General features: G+C 34.1%; 1 protein-coding gene across 2 annotated transcripts in view; it reads right to left on the bottom strand.

The window, feature by feature from the left end:
• The window catches only part of LOC115210809 (GLIPR1-like protein 1), a 163,523-nt gene that overhangs the window by 18,712 nt on the left and 131,728 nt on the right, over positions 1-13,083 (bottom strand). For both annotated transcript variants that reach the window (XM_029779566.2, XM_029779558.2), the window contains exon 4: positions 2,979-3,070. In XM_029779566.2, the coding sequence (XP_029635426.1) occupies positions 2,979-3,070 (92 nt within the window). The remainder of the gene's footprint in view (positions 1-2,978; positions 3,071-13,083) is intronic.

Genomic DNA, 13,083 nt, shown 5'->3' on the forward strand with positions numbered 1-13,083 from the left:
CATGCACACACACGTATATATATGAAGTTAAACAAAATAATGATAAAGCATTTAATACGTACGTCTCAGATCTTGTGTAATATATATATAGTAGGTAATACATCCCCTTACGCAAAATCTTCTGCAGTTAATATATTCCTATCATATATTACGCAAGGTCTGAAACGTACGTATTAAATGCTTTAAAAAATATCAATAATTGGTTTGAATGCATTATTACAAGTTATATGACTTGGTGTAAACACAAACTAGTCTGTCCTGACTCCTCTAATGAGGATTCGGAGTAGTTTGCTAGTTGGGTCGTGTTGAAAATTCTGGTACTGTGCATTGCGTCTAAGGAAAACACGAAATTGTACACACGCACACACACACACACACACACACACACACACACACACACACACACACACACACACACACACGCACACACACACACACACACACAAGAAGTGTCCTTACTTTTGTAAGTCGCTAAGTTGTGATCTGAGGGAGATTTGTCGGCTATTAATAATATATAAACAGATGACGTAGAGCCTCATTCGATGGCTCAATAATCATTACCGTAAAGAAAGCAGATGAGCTGCCGCCGCTTTCTGTTTTACAGTTTCAGGATCACTTTAGTCTTTCCGTTTCTCGAAAGCCTGCTAATATATTGTACCGTTGTCCGATACCATATAGCTAAACAGTAACCGCTTTTCTTTATTGTGATCTACATGCACTTCAATTTGTCCGCGCTCAATAGAAATGTTCCGCAACGTAATGTTTAAGTAGGTCATAGCGTACGTAGCTTTGATACTTCTTCCGTAACGATAGATATTTAGCAGAAAATGATCGATCCAAGGTGGATAAAAAAGATCTCCCTTTCGAATGAAAAAGCGCCTACCAATTACTTACTCGATTAGATCGGTGGTCCTTCGTAAAGTTTTCAATATCAGAATACCCGGTAGACTATTAATGAGTGCAACATGTTCATCTCCAGTGCACACACACACACACACACACACACACACACACACACACACACACACACACACACACACACACACACACACATACATACACACACACACACACACAAACGCACACACAAACGCACACATACATGTATACATAAAAGTGTGCGTTTGTGTGTGTCTGTATATATGCGTTCATATGTGTTAAAGTGTATATTTCAAGGCACACTCACACACACACACATAAACACACACACACACACCTCCCTATATTTACATAGGTGAAAAATAAATATTTTGTAATATTCTTAAATTGGATATTTGAATATGAGAACAATGCTTCCCATATTTTTCAAATTAACAACTATTGTTGAACTTTGCAATTGCGATTTGACATTCACTTTACAAAAGGTTTTAATATAATCTAAATATAATTGAATCAGTGATAACAAAATATTTTAAAATTTGTTATTAATTGGCTTATAAATTATATTGATCACGCAAGGAAATGTTTTGTGTTATTGGTATTGATTACATGTACTATTTAAAACATAGCATATAGAAGAGAATGTAGATGTCGAAGACAGGCAAAATTCTATTGCTCACTAGATTTAATTTTAGACATCGTTAGGGATAGATACGAAGGTAGATTAATCGGCTATTAAATTCATTTATGTAGTACCTTCCCTTGCGCAGTGACATTCGATAAAATAAATAAATACCTCTACGAGTAGTCTCTGTTGCATTACAGGGATACTAATTCTCGAGAATGACTCCCTAAAATATGTCAAGCAAATACCTGCTTGTTATTCATTTATTAGCACAATTTAAAGCGCAAATCCCTCCAGATGTTCACGCCTAAAACTTGAATGAAAAATAGACCAGTGTGACTTTACGTGAAAGCGTCCGTAAGTAGAAATTTCTCGTGACCGGTTTGTTTTGATATAATATTTGTGCGAAAAAGATTAGAGAAGTTGTAATGATATTTTAGGACAATAGATTTTGACATGAAGATGTCATGAGTTTAATTTAGAAATCTTTCTTTTAAATGTAATTGATGAAAGAAAAGTCAAAAGAAAAAATGCTGCAAAAAGAAAACATCAGTTTCAGAGTAAATCTGAAAATATATCGATAACATTATATGGTGAGTATACAATCTGCACCAGACTTTTTCCAGAACAGTTTGTGGAAGATAAGGGAAATAAACATGTATGAATTACAGCAGGTAATATCAGCATAAGTGCTGCGATGATATATATATATATATATATTATATATATATATATATATATATGTGATATATATATATATATATATATAATATATATATATTATATATATATATATTATATATATATATATATATATATATATATATATATATATATGCATATATATATATGTATACACACACATACACACATATATATGTATATATACACGCACATATACAAATATACATATTTATACGCACGAAGCAACATAAGCACGGAAAAGAACTCAAAATAAAAGTTTAACTTCATAATGATCTTACATTAAATTATGTTTACACTTCGTTAATGTCATTTTAAATGGTGGCTTCCATAATGGTTGGTATAATATATATATATATATTATATATATATATATATATATATATATTATATATATATATATATATATATATAATATATATAATATATATAATATATATATATATATATATATATATATATATATATATATATATTATATATATATATATATATATATGAATATATAATATATATAAGTATAAATATATATATATTATATATATAATACGCGCATATTCATATACACCTATGTATACATAATTACATACATACTCAAACCTATACATGCACACACACACACACGTATACACATGTACACTCACACATATACAAATGTGTGTATATATATATATATATATATATATATATATATACACATGTGTGTATAAAGTATTATTACAAGCGAATGATAATTTATTTTATGATGAATTATGTGAGTAACTATACTTACTTAAACATAGGTCGTTAACACATTTTGTGTCCTCTGGACATTTTGAGCAAGGTTTACCAGGTTCATATATTTTCTTCGTGTCTTCAGGTAATCTAGACAAGAAAGCAAGAAAGCGAAACAAATATTTTACATCTTGTGAAAAGTTGGCTTTACAAGACATGTAGTGGTGTGTAGAAACATTTAACATTATTCATATAAACAACGACATAAAATGCTCTCTAGATTTATCTTTGTTCACAGTGGTCCATGATTTTATTTTTGTGTTAGTATTTTTCTTTCCCGATATTTTTCCTAAATTTTCTCAACATTAAAAGGAAATTCCAGCAATAACTTATGTAAAGGCATAACTAATACAGTAGCCAAACATCATCGTATTTGTCGAGTTCTTCTTTATCATTTGATATATTTTCTGCTCTCTTCATTTGGTTATTCGATGCAGTATGTCTAACGATTAATTTATCATTCTCTATAAACAGAATCTATATTTCTTCCTCCCTATCTTTCAGTCTTTTTTTTCTTACATTCAGTAACAGTATGCATCGTTTCTCTCTTTCCTCGCACTCATCAGTCGTCTCTCTATTTTGTAGCAATATTTCTTACTTTATGTAGATACTCATTGCATTTTCTCTTCTCATATCTCTAAAGGTTGTTTTTTTTTTACTTGTATGGAACACAAATCATGCGGACATTACACATATAGATGTCTAATGCAAAGACGTACTTACGCACAAGAACATACTGGCTTCTGCTCCCGGAGCTGACTGATCCCATATCTCCACCACTGAGGAACTCCTGACCCATTCGTCATTCCTCCACTCGCGACCCTTGTTGTGTCCAAACCAGGCTTCACTTTAAGCACTGTACCTAGTTCTTTCCTCCCAGAATGTTAGCCTTCTGTAATCTCCTCCCGACTCCGCTTATGTCCCTCCTTTAAACGGCTTCAAGTTGAACATTAGCAGAGTGCTAGCAAAGGTCCTTCAAGTCCACTAAGTAATGTATATATATATATATGCAAATAAATAACAAGGATGTCCAGGTATCAATGCATTACGGCCGTTTCAGGCGGCTCCATTTAATCGGGCGTAATGTATTGATACCTAGACATCCTTGTTACTTATTTTCATTTTGTTCACCTAACTTCTAGCTACACGGACTTTACCGAACTGGCTTGGTACCGCAATTTAAGTACCTAATTCAACTGAATCTTAATTATATATATATATATATATATATATATATATATATATATATATATATATATATATATATATATATGGGGGTGGGCGTGTGTGTGTATCACAAAAGGATCAAAGGTTTTCCCTGTGTTATAGAGTCATAAGCAAGGCTTCCCGGATACTGTGGTGTATATGCTCCAGCCCAATCTCTGGACGGGACACCAGTCCGTCACAGGATTACGCATTTTTGCCAGGTGAATGGACTGAAGCAACGTGAAATGGAGTGTTTTGCTCAAGAAAACAACACATCACGCGGTCCACGAATCGGATCCACAATCTTACGTTCATTAGTGTATCATCCTAACCACTAAGGCACACACACGCACACACGCCACACAGAGGCACACACGCACATACATTTCCGGTGTTGGATACTGTGCTAGATTTTTGCTGCTCTTACTGTAAAAGGCTTACAAAATGCTTCAAATGCATAGATACCACAGTGAGCAGAAGAAAAAAACTGAATCGATTTGAAAATGTTCCGGTCTTGTTTGATCTCTATCATAAAAAGAATATACACCTGAGCACGGAAAGTAGCTTATAGATATATTAGGGTATTCAAACCCAGACAAAGGCAGAGTGACCTATTTAGTTTGCTTAACAGTCCATACACTGACAATGTCAGTTAATTAATTCATTGAGCACCTTGATGGACGGACAAAAATAAAAACTGGTTTGATTCATTTCAATTGTGGTGTAACCACCTTGTTTACTTTTCTGAGCATGGTTGAAATTGTGATTTATTAAAAGACATAGAACAAGTTGGCCCTAATATGTATACACCAGGTAAAGAGTAACGAAACTAAGCTTTATGTAGAGTGATGATGAAAGTTTTGCATGAATAAACATTGGCCAGAGCGGTTTCCTTTTCCCTCGAGGAGATAAAATCTGTGTCGAAACCATCTCTAATTTACATTTAACAGCAATGCTAAAATTGAATGTTAATAAAAAATGCACGCCTTGCATTTCAAATTATTAAAAATACTGCGTTGCACACTATTAATTAATTATTTAATCGTCATTGTTTGTGGGTGTACTTTAAAGCAAATTAGACTGTCAAGCTTGGTCCTACCCGAGTTTTATTTGACAATGATTAGCTATAAGGTACTAATCTCCTCACGGACCGAAGATGATTTTTATTCTATGATGATGTTTTTACAAGTCTAAAAATGTAAGGACAAAAAGCAGTATTAAAATATATATCAATTTATCTCAGCAACCTCTTGAACACCGCTTTGTGCTATTTCATATTATTGCGGTCTGTGGTGTTAAGGTTGTTGTTATTGTCCAACCGTTGTTGGTGTTCAGCAATTGAATCTTCTGGACTTCAAACATAGACATAGCTATATACACACAACTTGTGTCTATGTGAATAGAGTACACTACAGGTTTAAAAAGTGGGAACTTAATATATTTCTCAATACATCTTCTAGTATATGTATATATAATAGTTACGGAGTGCTCAATACTCTGAAGTTGAGCTAGTTGATATTTTAACATTAATATTCCTACTTCCCTGTGTATTTTGTGGATATATCCTTGAATGTGTATTAGATTATATTATTTTAGTACTACTTTAGAAAATCGGCCCAAATTTCAAACAGAGGAAATAATGATGATGTATCAGTGGTGATGTCAGTCGAAGTACGGTAACGTCGATCCCAACTGAATAACAATATTTTCCAAGTAAAACAAAGTGATCAATATATAAACCATTGAAAAAGAATCTCAGTTTAGAGATATTGGATCAATAAACGAAACAGAAATCGTCTTCAGCATAATATAATTGAGCGACATCAGACAATCTTCAAATAATCAATATAGATATTAACCGAATAACAATTCAGTGAAACGGGAGAGAAAGCAAACTCGACTAGTAGAGACAGAATAGGCGACGAAATTGACTAATGCAAAGTAACAATACGAAAATAATCAAAATAACATCACTATCAATGAAATATCAGATAGAAACGAATGACAAATAAAAGAAATAAAGTATAACAACGATATTAAATATTAGATACAAACGCCCCTCAAACTGGCCCATGGAAAACAACAACACGACGACATTCAAAAGCGTACTAACAAAATGATATATAACAGTCACCTAGTGAAAGCAATTACCAATAGACATAAGTACAAGCCAGCTTGAATGTACATAAAACACACACACACACATGCACACACATACACGCACAAACACACACACGCGCGCGCGCACACACACGCACAAACAAACAAATCCCCAAGCAAAACAAAACAGTTATACGAAAGATTGTAGTGATATGAAACTCATGATTCAAGAACACTACCGAAATGTCGTTACTTATGTCATGAATCACACTCACTGAAGTCTTTACTAAATATTTTGCCATGTTAGAACATGCTCTCTCTAGAACACTCACACTGTCTATATTGTTCCACACTTCACCACTATTTGGCGGGTGTTTTAACTGAAAGCTAACGATATTAACCTCCTCCATATCTTTCTATGTCCTAGTCTATGAGAACTTGGAAAACATAAGGTCACTTTACCATTTTCTTCAAATTAAATGATGAAAGAATGAATTAAATTACATCATATAAATGTCAGACGTACAATGACCAGACGTTTGTGATCTTATTTAAGAAAACCGTATATTTACTTCCAACTTTAACCTTCTTATAAGAATTTAAACTAATTTAGTTCTTCAACCGTCTTATACCAAGAACAAACAATGCTTCATCTGTTAAGTCAATTCCTAAATGAATAAGTAATCTTTTTTCCATGTACACTATGAAGAATCTTCAAGGATTAGGAATTCAAAGTGAAAGTGGTTAAGATTATGATGATGATGATGTTGACTCTATGATTGCTTATGGTATAAAGAAAAAAATCGTAAATATTTGCATGGCTAAACATAATGTTTCATTGAAAAAAATCATCTGCTATGCTACAATTACTACCTCTGGGAAATTGGAACGAAAAGATATGTGTACGTTTAAACTGAGTCAGTTCTACTAAATAGTCCTTTGTGATTATAGACATAACACAACAAAGAATGTATAACAAAAACAATATTTATGAATAGTTCCAATATTTGTGTATTTAAAGAAAAATTTCTCAAAGCTACTACATTCTTTAATAAGTGGCAAAATATAAATCTGTTTGCAACCATTCTTGGAAGACATTTTAATTACATGATGTTATCACACATCTGACTGTTCGTAGTGAATATAAAGATTAATGATCACCAATTAAACGTTAATTGTGATTGGTAACAAATTAAGCGTCTGAAATTGATGTTGATGATGCATTGTGCTTACTGGAATTGGGTAACTTCACTCTTGTTTTCACTGTGTCAGAGAAAATATTGCAGTGTCAGTACCTTTAATAACAAATTTGCAGTCATTTCTGATGAACTTTATATTTGACAGCAGCTCTACATTTATGAAGTCTTCTGCTAAAGCTACTACCTTACAACTTGATTTTCAGAGGCAGAGAAATAAAGAAAAAGGAAGTAGAAAGATAAAATGGAAAAGAAAATAAGAAGAAAGAGATAGAGACAGTGAGCGAGAGAAAAATGAAATAGAGGGAATAAAGGTATTGAATATAACACGTTGGCTCCCGAGCCTCATTTTACGTTTTATCCCAGGGTCCCAATACGCTACCTTAATTTTGACATGAGCGGCGTAATATTTTTACACTATGCCATATGTAAGGCAAGGATCACATAGGTAGTATTAGATACCCACGTCTCACCGGAGGGGCGTGTGGTACCCTAGTTCATATCACATCCTAGATACCACACGACATACCACACGACACCACACGATCTCATCCCGAAATCTTTTCAAAAAGAACTATTTTGGTTTCCATGGCAAGTAAAATATTTTTTATTCCCTTCTGTTTCTATTGGAAAATCTACCAATTATTTTCAAAAAGAACTAGCTATTTTTGTTTCAATGGTAAATAAAATTTTCTCAATACTCAATCTTTTATTTTACCTCATTACATGGCAAAATCAGAAGAAAAACGAAAAAAAATATAAAATATCTACAAAAAATTGTTCTCTTAGTGTAGCAAAAGCACAAATCAAAGCAATCGGAGTATGCCAGCTCTCAGAAAGCCTATTGGAAAGAAATTTAAAAAACGATCCACTAGTGGATCGTGCGGGACTCACTAACATACCATCACGACCCACCGGCAGGACGTACAGGAGCCAATGTGTTAAAATAGACTAACGGCAATCTATATGACAATGTCAAATAAGACCGTATGTCCGAAAATTCAACAGATTGCAAAATAAAGAACACGCAGACTGAGACCTTTAAATGCTCATCTGTCAATAATTTTTAATAGTTGCAAGAGAATTGTATCATGTAGCCGAAATGCGACGAAAATTTTGACACTGAGAAACAAGTAAACAGTTAATATAAAATAGCTTTTGTGTGTTCTTAAAAGGTTAAAACGGCTCTTATGCAGTGTAAATGTTTCAGTTTCTTACATCCAGTCGTATATTAAGTCAGTTGCCAAACAAGTAGAACACCAAAATATATATATTCTTAATACAATAAATTCTTCAGCTTTGTTGTATTTTATATAATTTTCTTGCTTTAATTTTGTTTTGTTAAACACACACACATACATATGTGTATTCACATTCACATAAGCATATATATGTAACCCGACCAAAATTAATTGCAATGCAATTACTTTTTGTTAATTAAATTCTAACTTCATAAATAAATAACAAAATCTCCGTAATGCTTTATTTTGTCAGTAGCTTTCCCCAGCTTTTCTAGGTAATGCGATGTCAGGGCCATTACGAAGTGACTGCTTAGGCAATTTGAATAAGGCTGCTTTAAGTGTAGAAGGAAGCATATGGAATGAGAGTTGCACCAGAGGGACATCCATCTGTTGAACAAATAACTGGATAACATATTTAGTACAAGGTAATTTAAATTATAGATATCATGGAAATCTTGATGGCATGACTAAGATATGTACTGCTAATGCGGTCAAATGGGAGTCAAGATATGGCCTGTAATATATTAATGTGAAGGGGAGAAGAATAGAGGCTTTACAAAACTGGAGCAATTTGACAGTGTGGTTTTGTATAAACAGTATATTCGGATACATCCTAATATACTACTAATAGCTGTAGTAAGTATACACACTTAAAACAGAGCACTTGTACCTTGTAGGTAATAAATCATATATAAATTAATTATTGGTTACCGTGTGGGTGGGGTAAGTATTTCGACGAGCGTATGTATAGCAGGGTTAAAAGTAGGAAATCCAAAAGAAGGCCCTTCGACATATTGCCAACAACCCCCACCCCCAAAATGAAAGAAATCCCAAACTCATCATTATAACTAAACTAACAAATGCGCTATTACCCTCCTCTCCTTTTTCCACTGTTGTGCATACAATAGTCACTATTCCACTGAACTAGTAAGCACTATACTCTGTTTATCCTGGCACACTCAGCACACAAAATTCTTACGATTGCTTCCATTACATATGCATAAAAAATCTTTCTCCCTCATAAGAACCTCTTTCTGGAATTTCCTTCCCTTCCACCTTTAAACATATGTTTAAACTAGACAGCAACAGCAGCTATCTCACTAGTCTAGAAAGATGCTCCCTCTTCTCTGACTAACTGACCAAACAAAAAAGCATGTAGGATGCAGCGATTATAGTTTTTTGCTTTTTTAGTATAGGCAGTGATATGACCTTATTTCATTTAGACGATTTGGGCTGCAGTTAACCGAATGCTTATGGGGTGTTTTAAGACTTCTGATTAATAAATAATTTGAAGATATTATGAGAAGGTAGTGAAGTTGCATGTATATAAAGAGAGATCAAATTGCATAGGGTTTATAAATATCAGAACGTAAGTGGTAGACAAAATCTCAGAACTTGAAGTTATGGCTTGCGGTACAAACAGAAAATAGTGCAACATTTAGAAGCAGAGTTAGAGTAATTATTCCATCTGGGAATCAAAACAAAGATACTTATTCTATTACTGTAGCCACGCATTTAAGAGTGTAGCGGTGTTTAATAAATGTATTTAAAATTGAAATCAAACGGAATAGTCGCCGAGACTAGGGGCAGTTTTATTTCCTGTAAGACTGAAAAACTTTAGGGGTTGGGGTAAGTTGAAATGGAAGTATTAACACAAAGAGACAGAATGAATTTGGTTAAGAAAATGGCTGACAGTCACACACACACACTAGATAGATAGACAGATACATACATGCATACATACATACATACATAATACTTACATACATACATGCATACATACATACATACATACATACATACATTCATACATACATACATACATACATACATACATACATACATACATACACAAACAGAAGCAAGAGAGCACATATAAGAAATGCTTAAGAAATGTGAAAAGAAAAAATACAAAAAACATCAAAAGAAACTTGAAGCAAGCAGATGGTATGAACATTTTGTTGAGGTAGAAATGGCATTATGGGTAAATACGGATTCAGCAACGTCGTGGGCTAAACATAACTCTAGAAAAAAAAAGTCTGACATTGTTTAAGCGACAATTCCACCACCTCCATCACCATCAGCTACAATTATAATAACATTCAGACTAACAGCAACGCCCCCACAAATGGGAATAAGAATAAGAGCAACAGTAACAACAACAACAACAACAACAATAACAATAACAAGTAATAATAATAATAATAACAACAACAACAGAAATTACAGTAGTAATAGCAGCACAAGCAAAATACTAACAAGGAAAAAAAATCCAGCAAACATTGCAACACAAAGAACAGCACGGCCACCCCCACCCCCATTATCATCATCATCACCATCATCATCATCATCATCATCGCCATCATCGCCATCATCGCCATCATCGTCATCATTATCATCATCATCATCATCACCATCTTCGCCATCATCGTCATCATCATCATCATCATCATCATCAATAACAACTGTAACAGCGACAAATACATAAAAACAACACCAACAACTGTAAAACAAACAATAGTAGTAGCACTGCAAAAACCCCAGAAATCCAGTAGCAGATATATGTTTTTTCACCACCACCGCCTCCGCCACCACTTTCCCCAGCACTTCCAGCACCCCCAGCACCAGCACCAGCACCAGCACCAGTACCACCGCCGCCACCGCCGCCACCGCCTCCGCAGCCACGACCACGACCACCACCACAACATCAATAAAGCCAAAGAAATTCAGTAATAACCACAGATAAAAAAAACATCTCGGCACTAATCGTCTTAACAAGAGCTATGGAATGTTATTTCGGCAGTTGGTGCATCTAACCTAATCACTAGTAGATTCCTCATCGTCATCATCATCATCATCATCGTCGTCGTCGTCGCCGCTGTCGTCGTAGTCGTCGTCGTCGTTATCATCATCTTCATCGTTGTTTTTATCATCATCATTGACATACGTAGAATATTGCATACATAAAATCGACGTACATTCCGACTGCGACACAAGGGTTCCAGTGAAGCAGGATATTCGACATGGAATCATATTCCAAATGCTCCTGAAAGCCAAAGTTCTCCCCAGGAGTGACAAATCTCACATCAATTTGAACTGAAATCATTCAATCACTTCATCTTGAATTGCAGCATTGAACTTGTATTGGGACATCCACAACAACAACATTGTAACATGAATTTATTAACAAAACCCTTAACACACATACTAAAAAACGCACTCATGTTTCCCTTCCTCTTTGTTTTTTACACACAGTAAATAGCACGAATATGAAAGATATGCACAGAGATAAAGAGTAGTGTAGACATATTCTACACTCATATTAAATAACAAATCTGTAATAGACTCTCAGAAAGACATAGCATTTATGCTTCACATTGCCAAAATATCTTTACACCAGTCAGATTTCCTGCCCCGATGAGAATCTAAGTTCTTTTTTCCTATCCAGGTAATAACCTCGTCTTTCACTAAAACTTTACGATGGGTGTCATCTGTATACAATGTAGATGGCACCTATATTAGACAATGATTGCTCAAGGAAAGATCTCGGAAAGATGTTCAAGTGAGAACAAGACAAACTTGTAATCTTCAATAGCACCAAGACACAGATGTAGTACTGTAGAAAGGCTTGTGTATGTAGTTAGTTCCCTATATTCATATCGAAGACACAGTGCTATAAATACAAAGTTTAACCTTATCTATAATTAATTACCAATAAACCAGTATAATTCATTACTAAAAGCAAAAATTGCATGTCAACATTTGAGAAGGCTTAGCTCTTTGATCCATAAATATACTCACTGTTAATATGATTCTTTTTGTGCTTCGAAATCCAGTATTCCAAAAAAAGAATTATATCACGTATAAAATTCTTATGGCGTCGGCATACTCAATATTATCGTGAACTTACAGTATTTTCTTTTCCCTCACCATTCCTGATTCCTACGACTTCAATTCCAGTTGTAGAAAATATCTCCGATAGGGCAGAAAAATTTGTGTTTCTTTGGTCTTTCTTTTAAAACATCGTTTCATTATTAAAAATTGTCTTTTGTACATAATTCTAAAATAGAATTCTGTTTTCGCTTACGAAAAGATGTTAATACAGCGCACTAAACATCCTAAGTCTAGTGAGTCATCCTAAGTAAGGAGACTTGACCGAGTAGCATGTACATCCTGTGTTTTCCGCACTTTTATTATTCCACTGCCTTTGAGCTTTTTATCGGAACCAAAGTGAGTCAGTTTTCTCTTAAAGTTACTTTCATATTTGAGACACCTTTATTCGCTTTTGATGGCTCATCAACATAGTCTAACCACCATCCCCAGTCATCTCGGATGTGCGGCCTCTTTGCTCTACTTTCTT

This window comes from Octopus sinensis, linkage group LG1, assembly GCF_006345805.1.
Source record: "Octopus sinensis linkage group LG1, ASM634580v1, whole genome shotgun sequence".
Lineage (NCBI taxonomy): Eukaryota > Metazoa > Mollusca > Cephalopoda > Octopoda > Octopodidae > Octopus > Octopus sinensis.